The sequence below is a fragment of the Pseudopodoces humilis genome, chromosome 7, assembly GCF_049639895.1.
Source record: "Pseudopodoces humilis isolate 2021_Gansu_Grassland_sample_001 chromosome 7, ASM4963989v1, whole genome shotgun sequence".
Taxonomy (NCBI): Eukaryota; Metazoa; Chordata; class Aves; order Passeriformes; family Paridae; genus Pseudopodoces; species Pseudopodoces humilis.
This window is the reverse complement of record NC_142206.1, coordinates 18312275-18331083: the sequence shown is the minus strand read 5'-3', so window position 1 is coordinate 18331083 and position 18809 is coordinate 18312275. Positions and strand designations below refer to the sequence as shown.

The following is an 18809-nucleotide window of genomic DNA, read 5'->3' as shown; positions in this document are numbered from 1 at the left end:
AGTCAATTCTGCCAGTGGGAATGGGTAAATATTTGTTACTGTCCATATGAAATGGTTTCTGAGACTTGAGCTTATGTCTAAATTATTCTGTAGTTTGGTAAGATTTGGTGTATGATTTTGGTTCACAGATACCTTTAGATTGAACCAAAAAGGCAAATGTCTCTCAGGGATATGACAAAAAAAAGCCTTAATTAAAGTAATAACAACAGAATACTGAGGGTTTTATAGGTATGAAACTTGCACAATTCAATGGTAAATGATTGTGTCCAGAAAATTAAAAGAAAGCAATGCTTTGCAAAATGTACCATTTGGGGGACCTGTGAACTATAAAAGATGATGTGGTGACATGGAACATTGTGTGTTTGCTGTTTGACTCCAAGTTATATTTTGAAGAAGTTACTTGGCTGTGTATCCAGTAAGTCCATTGTTACTTGCCATTAAATAGGTCATGGAATGCTACACTCTAAAGTGTTCCTTAGCTCTGCAGAGTATCACTCAGTTCAGTCAGTCAGGATGGAGAATCAGACCAAAGAAAACAGACACCCATCAAGCCAGTTTCTTTTGTTTTCTGTCTGGCAAGGTGCCATATCAGAATTTCCAGAGAGAGGTTCAAAAATTGTAATTGGGTAGTCATGCAGACAATACGTATATGTTTCAAAAATGCAAAGGATGAAATATTTTTTGAGTGAAATAATCTCATTGATTTTCTTAGAAAAAATCCAGCACAGGCCTGGCAGAAACAGCTAAGAGATGCTTGTAAAATTAGATGCTTCAACTTGTAATTGTCAAAAATTTCCTTTACTCTAATCCCAGGTCCTCAAAGTGATTCTTTATTCTGTTCCCACAGGTGTGCATCTGCCTAATCTGAGAGAACTGAAGTTGAACAATAGCTTGCTTACATCTGTGAGGTAAGAAATGAATGAGTCTATGAAATAAATATAAAGCCCTGCATTTTATTTAAGTGATAAAATCTTCATTTGTGCTGCTTTCATTCCTTCCATTTCTTCCTGCTATGATAATGGATTAGGTCATGAATAAATGTTCCACTACCACAGAAGCTTAAGGACAGGAGCTGATCTGGAGTAAAGCCGTGTAGCTGCAACGGTGCCAATGAATTAGCCCTAATTTGCCACCAGGGAAGTTCCTGCTATGCTGAAGTCCATGGAAATTTGTTGCACATTTGAAAGGAGCTAAAAATTCCCCACTTACCTATGTCTAGGTGCCTGGATTTCAGTGTTTCAGCCTTTGGGCTTTAATCTGCACAGTAGCCTGTTCTGTACAGGTCAGACCAGTTCCTCAGCTGATGAAAATCACTTTGGCTTTACTGAAGTAAATGGAATCAGGTTTATGAGAGCTGCTGTGAAGCCTGCATGTCCCTAGCTTGCTGAGCTGCATGAAAACATCACGTTTTCTCCCAGACAGCTGGGAGGAGTTGGAAAGGTAGAAGTGAAAACCATCACAATGAGGAGGCAGAGATGTCTTCTCTCTCCTGTGCTGGTATCTGTATTACCCTTGCTAATTAATGCAAAGTGGAAAAATACAGTTGATGTCAGAAAAGGGCTGTTTTAAAGGCCCTGTTTTAAACAGGTCTGCTGTCTGGCTTTGTATGGCCATCTGCTAAACTCATGGGGCAAAAAGTAGTGGGCTTGCCAGTTCTTGTTAAGAGAACATGTCATTAGAAATGGCAATAAATCCTTCTTGGTCTCTCTAAAGTATCTAATGAACTTCAGTTGCTACACTTTGATTTTATTTTCCCTTGTTCTGGTGATGAGATGAAGTATTTTCAGTCTAAATTTTGTTTTTCTCACCTTCTAATCCATAACATGTAAAAGTGGTGATTCTACATTGCTGCAATTATTTTAATAGCAGCTGACCATTGTAGCAATGGAGGAGTAAGTAGTAGGTGAAAAAAATATTAATTTTGACAATATTAAGAGATATTTGCCAATATTAAGAGATATTATATTAAAAAGAAAAATATAAAAAGTGGTTTTTAGTTTGATCAAAACTCCATATTCTCTAAAAAAGTGTCAACAGAAAGCCTTTTGATCTGTTCTGTTGGTACTGAATATAAGAATGCAGTTCAGGAAAACTAAACTGCTTGACTCGGGGTTTTAGCAGGATTTTGCACCTCTGTATTCTGGAACTAATTTCTGTCATGTTAAGTTCTAGCAAACGATTTTCTTTGACCTGACACTCTTGTGGACCTTGATGCAGGGAATGCTTGGTCTCAGGTTGAGTTTTGATTTGATCTACTCTAATGTAAATATGTTTGGGCTTGTATATCAGGTCTAATATTGTGATGATTCCCAGGCACTCCAGCCCCAGGAGATGCTACCTGCTCCTCCTTCTGTGTGCCAGTTAAATGCAATTGTCAGGGAATAGGTAAAGGAAGAAGACTTTGTTAGCTCTCCCAGATATGGACTTAGTCTGTACAGTTGCAGCAGTAGCTTTCCTTTATTAATTCCCATCTTTGACAATCTGTCATTGATAAACACAGATCATTTAAGGGCAAATCCCATGCAAACACAGCCTTGTACTTGAACTTTATTTTTTTGATGTCTGCATCATGTCAATTTAATGCCCATTAGAGCAACATTGCTGCCACAGCAGTAGTGATGCCTGCTATACCTAATGTAACATAGCTGCTCCCATTCTAGAGGCTGCTGCCATTTACTCCAAAATTCAGAATCTTATTTCTGAATTAATCTTGTTGATATTTGAATTCTGTCAAAAAAGTGATTATTTTGTTTTATTCAACCAAACCCTTGCAAACGAGGCTTTTGAGGATGACAGAAAAAAATGTTCTTCATTCTTACTGAAAGTAATTGTCACAGATTTTGCCAGCCATAAGGTCAGAATCATTGTGGTTGTAATTTGAAAATAGGCAGCAGACAGTATGAAACATCTTGTAAGGACTGACTGGAAGATTGATTTTATTTACTGAAAAGAAGGCAGGGATAGAAAAGCAGAAAAAAAGGTAGAGGGTGTTTTGTCTATGTTTGGGATGTTGAAAGCAGACATTCTTTTCATTCTATTTTATGTTATAAAAACATATTCTGGTGAATCATTATGAAGAAAAGGCTGTCAGTGTGCATGCATGAGTGGGTAATAAGATGGGAGATTTTGTATTTTGTCACTTTATTTTTGTTTCATCTTGTCTTGCAGAGTAGGATTACCTAATTATTTTGGGGTAAAATGGAATTAAAATGTTTGTTTTTTTGTTTTTTTTTTTCATTTTGAAAATGGAAGAAGAATTGACTTGGTAGATATCAAAATGCAGGTTTATCATCCTGACTTTAGTTCCTGGGTTTTTGTAAGCCATTTATTCCTGTCAAACTCACATAGGAACTTAAGTTGTGAGGATACTGAGGTGTGTGCATTGCCATGCACTGTTCAATGGAAATCAAAGGAGTCATGTTCTGGCAGTGAGGAATCAAGGTGTTCTTGGATTACAGTTTTCTATGGCTGGCTAGGTCAGTGAGTTTGGATATTGGCTTCTCCTGATAGTTTCTCAAGAAGTTGTGATTCCTTTGATGAGGAATGTGTTTGAGCTCGTAAATTCAAGGCCCTTCCCCAGTCCTCCTAAAGTTTGCATTACTTTTGAATACTTGAAACTTTGAAAGGACACCATTATCAACTATTTAATTTAATTCAAAAGGAAAATATATCCAAGATTATTTGCAGTGATCGATCTTGGCAGTTGAAAGGGAATTTCTTTCTTGGCTGTTCCTGGGTTTTGGTTTTCTACTGGCCCTTTGCTAAAGGGAACACCTCTGGAAAATACAATATATTGTGAAAAGAAAATTGTTCATATTGTTGTTAATTTTCTAAATCACAATAATTTCATTATGTTCTTGTTTGGTGACCTTCACCCACTTGCTAGCAACTGAGAAATTTTAGATCTATGAACTGATAATTGAAGATGAAAAGTCAAGCCTATTCTGAAGAGTGCCTGCTAAAATCTGCCTTTTTGTTGTTGTTATTGTTTTGTTGGGGTTTTTTTGTTTGTTTTTTTGTGATGGCTATGGTCCTTATTTTTGAAATGCTTCCAGTAAAAGAACTATATTCCAAGGCTAATGAATTACTACTTCTGCTTTGGCGTGTAGCCTGTGTATTTTTTTATCAGATTGCTTTTATTCTCAATTCAGGGATGAATGAAAAGATCTGTTTAAAAATGTTTAGATAGCTATCTCTATGAAAGGGCTTTTAAATCAGAGAAGGGAATCTTGGGTCCTGGTTCCCATAAGTTTCCAGAAGAAGCTTTTTCAGCAGCTGAAGTTCATTTCCTCCCATTCACCACTACATATTGTAGCCAGCAGAAGAGTGATCTGCTCTCAGGGCCTCTCAAGCAACTCCTTCAAAAAAGAGAGGCTGTCATATTTTAAGTGAGATGAAATGCAGAGACTGCAAAGTGTGGGGACAAAAGTGAGTATGGAGGATACAGGGAAAGGAAAGCAGATTTTCTTCATCCAGATTGAGTTAATATTTCATTGCTGGAGTTCTCTAATTGGTCTTGCACTACTGCAGAAGCCTCTCCCAGAACAAGAGAGAAGTAATCCTGGTCTGTTTCAGTCAGTAAAATCATCAAGAGTTCAAATTAGCAAGGTGCAGAGTACATTCAAAATCAACAATTCTTATGCTTTTATGAGCCTTAGGTTTTTGTTTTGTTTTTTTTTAGCACCAGCCCCCAGAGACAGGACTAGCAACACAGGAGTCCCTGTATTCACGTTTTGAAATGTTTTGAGCCTGCTTGGCTGTGAAAAAAACAACTGTAAATATGAGCCAAGTGATTTGAGTAAAGATTTTGCTGATCATTTTATGGCTTTAAGATATCAGAGCCAAACTAATTCTTTCTTAATTTGGGGTAACAGCTCTAAAGTAATGTTTAAAGTATTTTTTGAGACTTGAATCAGGATCTTTAGGTATTTAAACTTAGCAATAAACCTCCTTATTACCCGAAAAGAGTTTAAGGAAATATCTTGTGTTTTTAAAGCCACAAGAAGTTTGCCTTCAGTGGCATTGCTTACAAACTGAAAATTAAACATTGGTCCAGTTGCTTTTCTGGATCTGGATCAAGTTACACCATCTTGTATAAGACTAAGCCATGACACTGATCATCCCAAAATTTGATGTACTGATAGTGTGTCTAGGCACCAACTATTTTCTGGATAGTTTTCCCTCAAAAAGGAGGAACTAGGGGCATCATTCTGCTAAATTTGCTTTTTTTCTTCATCATTTTTACTTATTCCCTTCCTGTCACTTTTTTCTTTTTCCCCCTCCACTTTTTTCCCCTCCTTTTTCTTCTGCTTGTCATTTCCAGTCTTTTGCACTTACTGGATTACCATATTTGATGTATAGTAACGTGCATAGGTGTCACATGTAAAAGTTTTGTACAACAAGGATCAGCATTACTGTTATGATATTTAAAATCCCCAAATGTTTTCTAAAATCAATTCAGTTTGCATTACTGTTTAATATATTTTTGTTACAGCAGTTTCTTACTATGTTTTGCGAGGAATCAGGGTGCTCTTGCTCTAGGTTGTTCTTACACATGCAGACAGAGAACCACTGCTCTGATTTGGTTGGGGTGAATCCCTTCATGCCCTTATTTCAGCACCCAGAGCATTACTGTTTACTTTCATATTCACATTTCAGGATGGGAAAGCATTTAATTTCAAATGCAAGCTAGTTTCGGTAGGAAGTGCTCCTGTTAATTCTTTTGTGTAGCTGGACTGAAAGTCCTTCAGCAGTTAAAACTGCTATGAAGTCTATCTTAAGAACATGTTCTGTGAGGACTTTGAGTGCTTTCCAGGAGCCAGGAAAGCATTTAAATTGAATCTTAATCTCTATTAATGAGTCTTCTCTATATTTTGTTGCCTGCAGATCCCTGGGAGTATTACAGACCTGGGCAAAATTGCTGTGACCTCAAGTTTTATTTAGCATTGATGGTTTTAGGGATATTCATATTATTGATAAAAAGTAATGATTTTGTGACAGAAATACAGCTTCTTTTAGTTGAGTGGATTGTTTTCAGTAAAGCATAATCAGCCTGTCTGCCTTTGGCCCTATGGAAATCTCATTGCTTTGGTGACTTACCTGTCCTGGGTAGACCTCTGATTTAATTTCATCAGGTCAGGTGCCCAAAGCAGAAAATGTAAGTGTCTTTGTGACCTTAGATGTCAGGGAATCTGACAGGCTGATTCCTCAGCAAGGGAAGCTGAACTTTTTCTGTACAAATGCACAGATGGAGCTCAGGCTTCATTCTGCAACAAATACAGAGGACATCAAAACAAGTTTGTGGCCTTGCAGTGCCTTTCCATGGTTCTCACCATCAGCACCCCATTTTCTGAAGCCTTCCCCCCACTGGAACTCCCCTGCCTTCTATTTCAGACTGTCAGGTACAGGGTGTACCTGCGAGGAAGGGGATGATAAGGCAGGGCCTGCCCCTGCAGCTCCAAGTTTGAGTCTCCTGGCCCTGGTAGGATTGGTGAGGAGGCTGCAGTGCATCTCTGTCATAGAGCAGAGAGGATCTGTTCCCTTTGTCATCTGAGCAGTTCCATGGCAGCAGGTTTCTTTCCCCAGGACACCACTCTCATGTTTCTATTTTGTGACTGCCATACAACGCAGGACAAAATCCATCAGAGGATCATCATAGACCACAGCAACACTTTTTGCATCATGAACATGGCTAATGAAAAAGCAAAGCAAGTAAGTAATAGCTAATGTGTGCAGGAAGGGTGCCAGTAAATTCCTGCAAGGTAAGACAAGCCCATTAAATAATTGTGCTCCTTCTCTGCCCACTATTTGAATAGGCACTCCACTTTGAGTTATTTGGTAAAAAGTAGCCTTTCCTTTCAGGATGTTTTCTCATGCCTTGCACCTGTCCAGCTGAACCAGGTCTTCAAAAAAATACAACTCAGCTTCTGGGTTAGCTATTTTTTCTACAGCATCCTGGGTAGGTGTATAAATATGCTGTGTTTTCCATCTCAGCTGCTTATTTTGTCCTGGGCAGACACAGTCTTTTGAATGAGTTGTGTATAAGGCTTTTCCTAATGGTATCATGATCTTGCTTTTATGCTCTGGATGGATATGATAAATAAAAATGTCAGTAACAACTAGTGGATTTCTGCCAGCAAATAAGTACTTATGTGCCTGGCTATTAGGCAGTTTGCAGCTGCTCTGTTTCAGCTGTCAGTGTCAGGCTTCACTTAGGAAAATTTACACCTAAATATTCATTTTAGCCAGTGATGAAAAAAAAAATGGTTATAATCATGGTGTGAGAAACACCAAAGAACAGGCTTGGGGAGCAACAGCAATTAGCCCACTGCCAGTGGAACTGTGAAGGAAGCTTTCCCATCTGACCATCCTGGAGCCACTCTGGCAGAAACACACCACCCAAGATTTTTGCTGCTGGGACTAAAGTCCCTTCACAGTGAGTGGCTCCAGTGACCCCATGGGTGTCCCTCTTGGCTTCCTGCACACCCCACACTCACACAGACAAGGTTTCCTTACTGGTTCAGCCCTGGGTTTCCCACAGCAGAGTCACAGATGTTTGGATCCTTAGAGGAATTTAATTGTGGCACAATAACACAAAAACAGCTCAAGCTGGGTGCCTCCTTTCTGAGTGGTATCCAGCTATGAAAAGATTGTCTTCATGGAAATAGGAAAATAATCAGCATTAGTTTAATGGGTTTGTAGGTTGTTTTGATTCTCTTCTACAAGGGAATTGCTTCTCCACAGCTTGTTTGATTTTTTTTTATTTTTTTTATGGAAAATAATTATGTTCAGTGGGAAAATACATTCTTGGAATGCAAGGTAAATGCTGATTTTAAAAAAGGGAAGGAATCAGGTTGCAGGGGAAATTATGCTAATGGTTGTATTTGTCAGTTGTAACTGCCAAGTGAGAGGAATAAAAATGAATAAATAGAGTTTCAGTGTACAATCAGTTTCAATAATTTCTATAGAATATTCCCCATACAGGAGTTGATTTAGTTGTTCTTATTTTCTGCAGAAATTTGCTGTACACCAAGGGCCTGTTGCTATTTTTCCCCTAAAATACATGCATACTTCCTTTTCTCTAGCTATGTTCCTCATTTGTTGTGTGGTAAAAATTTATCCTTCCATCATGAGATCTTTAAAGGCTGCATCAGATCTCTCAGATGCATCAACAGCTAGATCAATAGCTGGAAGAAATAAATCCTGAAATACCTTTGTGTTTTAGGATGTGAAGCTGTGATTTTGTCAGCAAGTGTATGCATGCATATTCTTCGCCCTTTGCCATATGCTGCACTATGTGTTCTTTTTGTGGGGATAAGAACCTGAACACAAAGGCCTGATAATGAAACCTACCACCTACGCTTTTGGTAGCAGAAGTTTCATGAAAGACTGTTTTTGAAAGACCATTTGTGGCATCTCCTGGTTTGAACTCCACCAACCTCACAATCCTACCACTCTACTTCAAACTGTTGCTTCTCACCATAGGCAAGAATTCAGAGAGATTTGGTTTACTCCGCTTACTGTTGCAACTATCGTTGCCTCAAAAGCAAGGTCAAGATGATCTACATCCGATTAGCACACCTGCAGTAGATTTGGGATGTCTACTGGTGTGCTGTGAAGGGAATGCTGAGGTTCTGCCTTGTAGTATGGAAATCTATAAGGTCCTGTGTGTCTTGGTAATCCTGTGATGGGCTTTGAGGTCCTCCAAGCTTCTCTTCTGCATCCTGTTTGCTTGTTGTAAAAGAACATCTGGAGGCCAGTACAAACAGAGAACATCACACTTGAAGCTATTGTTTAAGGAAGAAGTCTTGATTCGGGACATGCGGAGACAAGTCTGCCATGCCAGATCTGTAGAGAACATTAGAGGCTGAGATAGGAAAGAAATTTGGAGGAAATCACCTACCATTCACAGATCCAAGTTGTACCTGTATCTTTTTCTTGCAAACTTCTTTATTTTTTGCTTTCTTATTAGATGTGTACAGAGATAAAAAAAAAGGAAAAGTTACAAAGAAGAAATGGCCATCAGCCTCAGAAGGAAATCATTAGTGTCATAAAAATGTGCCTGATCTAAAGAATCTCAAGAACCTGCATTTCCACCATTGTATATTCAGGCTGAATCACTTTCAATTACATTTTCTCTCTAGGTTTTCATATCAACCACTTCTGCAATATTTCAAGTATTTTTTTTTTTACTGTGGAAATTCTATAGCCATTAAGATGATAAAAATTGAATAGCTACTCCAAGCTGATCCAATTCTGTAGTTGTGTGTGGTCAGTTAATCTAGAGTTCCAGTTTTTCTGATACACAGAAAAAGATTATTCAGGGGACTTTTTTTTTTTTCTTCTTCTTTTGGTGGTATGTGTCTTAACACCACTGAATCTGTCAGATGATTTGGATCTTTTACAGAATATTCCTTCTGCTTACCCTGAAGCATTAGAAGTTTTAAGTGTTGATTTTGAAGGATGAGATCTATGCTAAAGCGAAGTTGGAGTATATCTGTCTTACTCTGCCAAAGCACAGACCTGAAACATACTGTGAAACAGGCACACAACATGTGGGAGACTGAAAAGTTATTTATGCGGGAAATTTCAAAGCACTGTGGGATTCAATTCTTCAATGTAAGTGACTCGTTCTGTAACCACAGTTTCGTTATCCTTTATTTTTTTTATATGTAAGCTTTCAACAGTGAGAATGAACAATTGCCAAAGCTATAGGAACTCTCAGTAGCTCTGGAGTTAAACTGAGGGGCAATGGATCTGTGGGTGTGAGAGTTTTATTTACTGTGTGCCTCAACTTTTTCCTATTTGAAAAGCCGTTTGGTCTTGTGGAAGATGTAGTGCACCCAGTGGGATGCAGCCACAGTGTGTTGGGTTTCTACAGTTTCTCTGGGGTGCAGCTTTATGCCAAGGGTGGGAGCTAAAGCAGGATGGAAAAAATGTAGTCAAGGGCAAGTCTTGTTTGACAGGACCACACTTTGGCAATCTCTGCTCCTTTGAGATTGTGGGAGCTGAGTTAAAGCAACTGTTCTTTCATTGTGAGAATGCTGTAGCAGTAACTAAGCTGACAAGCAGTTTTAATGATCAAAAGGAAATTAACACAAAATTAAGTTATCCTTCCCACACATGTTATATATTTGTGTGTTAAGGAATTGCTGTTCCTGACTCCATCAGCATTGATCAAGCCCATTATTCTGGTTTAGGGTTTTTTTTGACAACAACTAAAAATGAGAGTGCTTGAAATTAAAGCTACATTTCATGTGTATTAACTTTAACAGAAGTAAGCATCTCGGTTACCTTAGGCACAAATATGATGAGTTACAGAAGTGAACATATCAGCACTCCCACTTACAAATATCTCTCTCCTGTTCGTCTCACAAAGCACTTTTTGTTTAAATCTGACATGGAAAATAAAGTTCTTGCAAGTAATAGAGCGCTTGATGTAATATTGCAGTTGCTATAGTGGTTTCAATGAGAAGCAACCATGACAAGTAAAACAGTTATAAATCAGGAATGGCCCAGAGATGTATCTCACTGGGTGTGGGTTTTTTCATCTCTTGTCATCTCCTGTATCCAGATGCTATCCTTGCCTGCCAGTGCTGGAGGGGGAGGCAGGGGGCGGTGGACAGTGGTGTTAGTGCAACAAGGGTTTTTATGCAGTATCTCTGGTCAAAGCATGGCTACAGAAGTGTCCATGGCAGAGCTCAAGTACTCTTATCAGGACCACCAGAGTGATCCCTGGCTTCTGTTCTAGAAAACTGCCTTGAATGGTATTTTTGGCTGCTGAAGCCAGGTAGTCTCCTGTCCTTGATTTCAGGCTTTTGCTTTAGTGAAAGTGCTGGCCATAAGCACATGGCTCCTTGATAATTGTAATTTGCCTTAGTAGTCCCACAAAAGTTGTGGCAGGTGTCTCGCTCTTTGACATAACAAAGATGAAAAGACAGAGTCACAGGCTGGATGAAGTGTGATACCTTGAATGTTCTCGCTGATCTATTTACCCCTGGTGCAGCACCAGGCAGTTGCATTTTCTCACAGACACCTATTTCGTCGCCAATGAAGTGTACAGCAGAGATCCACAGCTAAAAAAAGCAATATACGAGATCTTTACCCCTTTCCAAACTTGGAATTTAACACAAAAGCAACCAACAAACAAAATAAAAAACAACCCCACAACCCTAGAATAAAATAGTGAAATTTGTTTGTTGGGAGAAATATTGCCAGGGGCATTAGCACTGCAGACCATTTTGAAAACAACTTCTTATTCATAGTAAGGTTGCCTCAAAAATTTGGGACAACAGAGACATGCTACTGCAAAGACCTTTGGCAACAATAACTTTTTGTTCGCACAGAAGTTCTTCATTTGCATGTAAAAGGGAGTTATGAAAACAGAATTTCATAGGCACAATTTTTATTTAAGGAGACATTTGGTAAATGCATGCTTTCTGTTCAGCCTAAGACAAGCTAGCCTTCCTCTGATGTATTTAAGAATTGCCTAGCAAACTCACTTTTTGCTTAGTTTTTGAAGTCTCCAACGACATGTCTCAACAGGATTAGGAACTGTTTCTCTTAAAAAGTTGCACAGTTCAGAAGGCAGAATGAGACCAGATTATTAGGTGCTACATTTCCATGGTATATCAGTTTAAAAGTGGCCTTCTGGCAGCAGCAGATGAGACACGATCCTCATTATCTTGCACCTTGGGCCGTGGTTCACTCTGACATAAGAAAGCATAAGATGCTAAAGGCAACCTGTGATGTGAGACAGAGAAGAACCAAACCAACAGTTCTCAACATATTGCTACTTGAATTTTGAAGAGTGAATACAAAACCTACAAGGACTGCAATGCTGCAAAGCAAGGCAGGTCATCCCATTCACATGACATTTGTTCAACTGTAAAAGGACACTGCAGGGACAATAAGGACACGGCCTCAGCACTGCTTGCAGAGTTGGGGGCTGTGTAGTGAATTTGATCAAGTACAAGGAACACATGCATACAATCAGTTTTACAATTTTGAATATAGCAATTTGAGAACACAATGAAACTTTTATGCAAGCTTCCTATTAGAGCATATGTTACTGATTTAAATAACATTCAGGCATTAAAAGTTTTTGTTTCAGATGTCAAAATTATCTGTACAACCAAACCATTGTGTGCCGACACCAACCATATTGATGTTATCACAGTACAGCTTGATATTCACTTGATTTCTGTGGATCAGAGATGGGATTCTTTTATTTCTTTTTTTTGTAAGACTGTAGTTTGGTCACTCTCTTACAATCTGAATTTCTCTATTTACCAGTGCATTCATTTTCAGAGAGATCTTTAAAATAAATAAAATCTGCAACAATGACTATTTTAAATGTATTTTTTCTGAAGATTTATTCAACAGACGCAGGTGTGCTTTGAGATAATGCTTGCAAGTTCCATGGATTTAGTGCTTTATTTCTAGGTGAATGATTCAAAACCAACTTCAAGAAGAAACGATGGGGTTCAAACTGACAAATGTGTTCAGGGTTTTGCTGTTGTGTTTACTGGGTAGCTTGAGCTCAGTGGAGCTATTCAGGATTTATTGTCGTGAAACCAAGAGTAGGATTTGGCTCTCTAGGTCTGATATTCATCCAGTAAAAATTTGGCTGGATCAAATCAGTCCCTGAAGAACAAGGATGTTAGATTAATGGAAGAACACATTATTTCTCAAACTTGTTATTAGGCGCTGTGAGCCAAACTGTTCATTGCCCCTCGCTCTCTCCCCAGCCTTGGGGAGTGATGACAAGATGGGAGCATCAGATTTCATGGGAAAAAATACTAAATGGTTGTGCACAAGTGGGGAGGGTGTTGCCAAGACCCTCACAGAAGCACTGGGCTGTTTGATGAGTTCCCATCCCTGCTGCAGTTATTTTGAGATAGTTGGAACTCAGGCTTCAAAGCCTTCGGTTTATTAATATTATTTTATCAAAATCAATTATAAATGCAAATTTTTGGGAAAAAAGTGAAACTAGGGAAGTCTATATTGATTTCTTAGCGCTTTGGGATACTGAAAACATGATCTGATACTCAGTGTGTGTTTTGCAGGCAAGCGTGTGTGTAGGAGTCCATGTGGAGTAATTACTCAGGAGGACTCTGGTTTGGCAGCTTCAGGGGCTGTAATCCTCTTGTTTATCACAATCAAATGTTATGATATACATATCCCCACCCCATGCTCCATCTCTCTGCCTCAAACCTGTCTTGAATGAAGCATAGCAGGGGTGAGCAGGATATATAATGGCTTTGGTTGTTAATTCTTTGCCTTTCCTGTAAAGTTCCCAGCTTCCACGTCACTTGGGACAGGTCACTTTTCCACTGGATTGGCATTATTCATTGTATTAATGAGAGCTGTGTTTCCTCTACAGTGTCTTCTCTTTCCTTCTATAAACTCTTTGCTGTTTGCACATTACTGAGCACTCCTGTGCTGCATCATATGACCAACTGCCACCAGCCTTGAGACCAGTGTCTCATCTTTTTACTTTCAGCCATCAAACTTTTCAATCCTACTTTCTGTTTTTGGAATAGGTGCTGTAATTTTCTGTATGATCATGCCCAGTACAGGAGAATCCTCATCTCTTATGTGTCTCATTAATTTCAGCCTTGGTCAATGATTATTTGGGTGGGAGTGTTCTGTTACACTGCATGTATAATTACAGTGGATTTTCTCTCTTACTAGCCTGATAAATTGCTATTAAGAATTTATTATTACATTAAAATAGTCTACCCTAGTAAATCATTATCAGAGTGCAGATTCCCATTAATTCCATTTCAATAAAGGTCAATAGATGTATCTCCTCAGTTTGGGCTGATCTCACCCTCTGCACTTAACATAAATGAAAACATGCCTGTGTGTACACTTGCACGCCTGTGATGGTCATGTGTGCTCAAACAACTCCTCATTTTGCTCTCACCCCCTCCAAGGTGGATGTGCCAGATGCTCTAGAACTGTTCCCAGAGGAGACACTCCCATCTCTTGAAAGCTCTTAAGTTCTCATCTCCCCAGCCAAAATATTTCAGAAGAATTTTGAGAAATGCAGGTGCGTGCAGTTGTGAGGAGCAGCTTGCTTTGAGCTATATGGCTGTTTCACTTTACAGCATCCATGCTCTCAAGGGCAATTATCTCTACAGTAATTAACAAGGGAATTTTCTCTGATGCTGCAGCATGAGTCATGCAGCTTCCAAAAGATTAGTTAGTTACTGAATAAAATGTTTGCAGATGTACTTTGCTGTGATAACATCTCTGACTGGGGATGACTCATTACAGATGCAGGAGTAAAAATCTGCAGGGCCAAAATGTGACTGCATGATCCAGAATTTTAGGCTCCTCTAGCAGCTAGCATGACCCCAGTGTCAGCAAGAGGAATTTGGTTCTACAGTAGGGCCCAAAGGGGAAAAAGTCCTTTTGCCTCTTTTCCTCACTGCCTCTACATTAGCAGGGAAGGAGAGGTGGCAGTCATTTGCTCTGCATAAGAGCTGGAGTGCCCTTCTTGGGCTGCTAAGTCTCTTCCCTGAAACAAGAGAGACAAATTAAGCCAAGTCATGACAAACAGTGCAACAAAGTTCATCCTTTCTTAGTATTTTGCTTCTTGAGTTAAAGATGAGCTTTGGGACAGCCAACTTCAGCCCTGTAAGAAACCATTCCCATTAACTTCCATATTTTTTTAATTTTTTTTTTTTTATATTCTGAAGTGTCCATTTAAGCATTTTTTTAATAACAAGACTCTGTTATTAAACACTGGGTTGCATTGCAAACATGCAGTGGTTCTGCCTTCTGCAAGTACCCAAGACATGGGATGCACAACGTAATTCCTTTGTCTGGAATACAAAGCCCCATCAACTCTGATTAGCATTAACCTTGAAAGTGCTACTCCTGACTGGTGCCAGTTGGCTGTAGGAGAGTCAGAGCTGCAACCCATAAATGAAACTGAAATGGATTTGAGACTAAATTTAGTAGCACAAATTGTGAAGAATAAGGTAAGTAGGCTTTAGAAGTAATTTCAGTTAGGGTCCTCTTCTGATGGTGTGCACAGCAGGAGAATGCTTTAAGGACTTGTGAGCTAATAATTCCTAGTGAATGTGTGCTGTGCATGAGCTAGCACATAGTGTGAGTATGGACTGACCCTGTCTGTGTGCACTGGGTTTAACCACAGTCAGCTCTGGAACAGAAAACTGTGACAGACAAAGAGAAATAGGATTTAACTCTGGAAGTCTTAGAGTATGAGCAGGAAACAGCTTCCACAAATGCATGGAGCGATCAAGGACTAGAGGGAATAACTGTTTGTTCTCGGGGCCCTATGTAAAAATTGCTTGGGAATTAATCCTCTGCTTTGCTTCGGCATTCTTCATATTGATAGAGACATTCGGAACAAGCATATTACTGTCATCTTCTGTGGCAAAAGCCCTTCAGTTAAAAATTCAAGACAAATTTAAAATGGAAATAAAGTCCATTCACCATATCTTACTCTACCATATGTAATCAGGTTAGGATTGTCTTCAGTTTTGCTGGCTTAATAAACAGAGCTTCTATCAGAAACATTGTTTCAATGACACAAAAATGAGAGTGACTACTTCCCTTTATCTCTGTTCAGTGGTTTACAGAAGAGAAAATTCTGCACCAAAATTAGCCCAAAATTTGAAAATCTCGTCAGTGCTTGAGGAGGGTCGTGAAATGAGCAGTGCAATCCCTTCACATTATTCCTAATGCCATATTTGTGTTTATGGGTGTGTTGGCCTTGCTTGATTGTAGGTTCTGCTTTTGTAATCTAATTTAATTTCTTTCTTATTATAGGCATGTAGCTTGCAAATCTAATAATAAATTTTCTGTAAATATTAATTTGGAGGGCATCTGTTCCTTAAGGAAGCCTTAGAACCAGTTTTTGTTTTATTTAGAAAATATACACAATGTAAATAGACCCTGGAAGATCTTGTGCAAGACCGGGGATGAGGTGATATGAATTCGGCTTTCTTTGTTCTAATGTTATAGAGGCAAGATTCCTGGGTGCACAAAATTCACTGCAGCTCTTGTGGTTCATATCAGTTGAGGGTTTTCTCCTCAAGGGAAGACTAGCCTTAGATGGAAAGAGATGTTCAGTGAGACTGAGATTTTTTTTTTATGTTTAGTTCTGGCCATTGAGTCAGATGCACTGTTTGTACCTCAAAAACTATAAAGACACATTGTGTGGTGCATCTGTTGTGATCTTATTTGAATGGGCAGCATCCAGGGAAGGGGTAATTAGAGACACCCAATGCCTGCAGCCCCTGCAGTGGTAGTATGAAATCAGATAGGTGTGAATGATTCCTATGGACATACCAATCCCTAGGAGGCAGAGGGGTGAAAACCCCCAGCTTCACCTAAAAACTTCCATTCAACCCTGTATTTGGTCCATCACAGAAGAGAGGCACCTGGGAATATTTTTCCTTGCACTCATCCTTTATTCAGGCATACACAGACTCCTTTCTCCTGACAAGGTTCTTCCCAAGTATTCAGATGGTAGAGAAACAACTAAAAATACAGACAAGAATATGTCTATCCCCACTCATAAAAGCAGTCCTTCCTGACCTCTGGGACTGGCTGGATGCCCAGTATCCCTGAAGCAGGCAGCTTGACTACAGGGGTGTGCTGCAAAGCTGTATCAAAGCTGCATGAGGCTCTCCGAAGGCAATGCAAGGCTGGTCTTATTCCCTGTCATCCACAAAGAGAAGACATGAGTACAATAACTGCTAACTTGATATTTCAAGATTACAAGGGCCCCCATGACTTCTGTCTTCTGCAATTTCCTGTAGAAAACTTACGGTTCTCTGTATTGTAAGAATAAATATTGTGAGAGATAGCTAATCCAAAATTCTGAGAACTATTTTAGCTTCTTATGTGGTCCTGAGAAACTGGCCTGGCTTGAGTATGGATGTTGGACAAGATGACCTTCCTTCCAACTCAGCCATTACTGTGTTTCTGTGAACTCCCTGCTGGTCTCCACCTCCTCTGTCTTTGAATTTAGTTACCCACTGTATAGTTCTTGATTATTCAGACACTCTGACATCATGGCTACAGTTGAGAATTCTGAGCTTTTGGTTGGTTTGGGATTTGATAAAGTGTTGTATTTTGTTTATGGTAGACTAGTGGCTTTAGCCAATTCAATGTTACCAGCGATGGCAGATGATTAAACCCCCAGTTTGATTTGCCACCCTTTTTGTGTTATCTTTGTATTGTGCAGCACTGTAATGTCAGTGGGACGTTAGATAAGCATGAACTCAAGCAGGTCAGTGTATGATTTTCTGGGTTATGACCAGAAGGTTTAAAGTTCATATAAATGATCCCTTATGGATATTTTGCTACACTCAAAGGGTGGGATAATAGGATGGAAAGGATTATAATTTTCTGCTGATTCAAAAAATGTTATTTGGCAAAAGTGTTATTCCTTTCAACTGGAAAATCAGAAAAGAGGTAACTCTGTAAGAGGGACAGAGTGAGACTGACCGTGCAGTCAGCTCAGATATGTAAATTTGGGTTATATGAGTACAGCCAATGATGCCAGCATAAGAAAACCCCACTTAATTCTTAGCAATTGCCTGTGATTTATGGCAGAATTATCATGATGTAGCTCTTGGAATAATCTTAATCAAACAGAACTGGGGTGACATGTTGTCATACCAGAACACAGATGGCAGTGGGATAAGTAAAGAGTGGTATAATTTTATTTCTCACTTTCGAGGGTGTACGTTTTTAATGGAATTTCTTGTGAACAATGTGAGATTTGAAAGAAGTCTCAGTGGCCTAGTAAGCAAGTCTTGAATTTTTTCACTCATTCAAATAGAGCTTGAATTGTTTTTTATAAGGGATCTTGGAACCTCATTGTCCCATCTCCGTATCCTGTGGATGGCTCGGTGTGGGCTCTCAGATTTAGATGGCATCTCTTCCTGCAGCTCTCTAAAAGTAAGTATAGATGTGTCCTGCCAAAAGATAATCTCAGAACTGTCGTCAGTTGATTTTCTTTACTTTTAGTCCTCATTCTCCTCACCCTTTCCTTTTCTGACTGGCTTTGGTTTGATGCCTTGAATTGCATGTGTTAGTTTAAAAGATGCTACAATATAGCTTTTTAAAATGAGGTGTAACATTCGGGTCCGATCCTGAGTATGCCTAAAGCAGTATATGGCTAAATTAGCACTTGTTATTTAAGGCTGCAACAGCCACACTTTATAAAATGTTCACTTCCTTGTTAGTTTCATCCATTTAGTATTTCAAGTATTAGAAAACATTTTGCAAAGCTTTGGTGTTACTTGTGCAAGTCCATGCTTTACATGTTTATTCTGTTTACTTCTGCTGAGGAACTCTACATTGCTTATAACAATATCTCTGACCTGAGCCAGCTGACCTGGCTGGACCACCTTGAGGTTTTGGACCTGGAAGGGAACAATATTGAGGACATCAACCAGGTGCAGTACCTGCGACTTTGTTGCAAGTTAAGCCACCTAACAGTGGAGGGCAACTTTATTTGCCTGAAGCCAAATGCAGAATCTGCAGAGGTGAGGACTTGGTTTGTACATATTGTGTTAATTTTTTGTCAGTGCTATTTAACTGTGAGTTGGAAATGATAAATGTTTCTGCATCTTCCTATTGCATAATTCTAAATGATGGCAAGGGATGCATTTCCCACCTTTCATTTCTGTTGATTTTGTGGTCTCATCAGTATGGTCTCCAAGATGACCACAGGCAAACTACAAGGCTGCTAGTAAAGAGTCAGGCCTGTTTCCCAGCAATATGAGGAAAAACTTCTTCTCTTGGAGTATGAGCAC

General features: G+C 39.2%; 1 protein-coding gene across 8 annotated transcripts in view; it reads left to right on the top strand.

Annotated features, from left to right (window-relative positions):
- Positions 1–18809, top strand: part of LOC102105365 (leucine-rich repeat-containing protein 56) — a 62686-nt gene that overhangs the window by 27501 nt on the left and 16376 nt on the right. For 7 of the 8 annotated variants that reach the window (XM_088058402.1, XM_088058403.1, XM_014251894.2 and 4 more), the window contains exons 5-7: positions 848–908; positions 17853–17949; positions 18342–18539. In XM_088058402.1, coding sequence (XP_087914528.1) covers positions 848–908; positions 17853–17949; positions 18342–18539 — 356 coding nt within the window. The remainder of the gene's footprint in view (positions 1–847; positions 909–17852; positions 17950–18341; positions 18540–18809) is intronic. The other variant, XM_088058407.1, reaches the window with a different exon arrangement.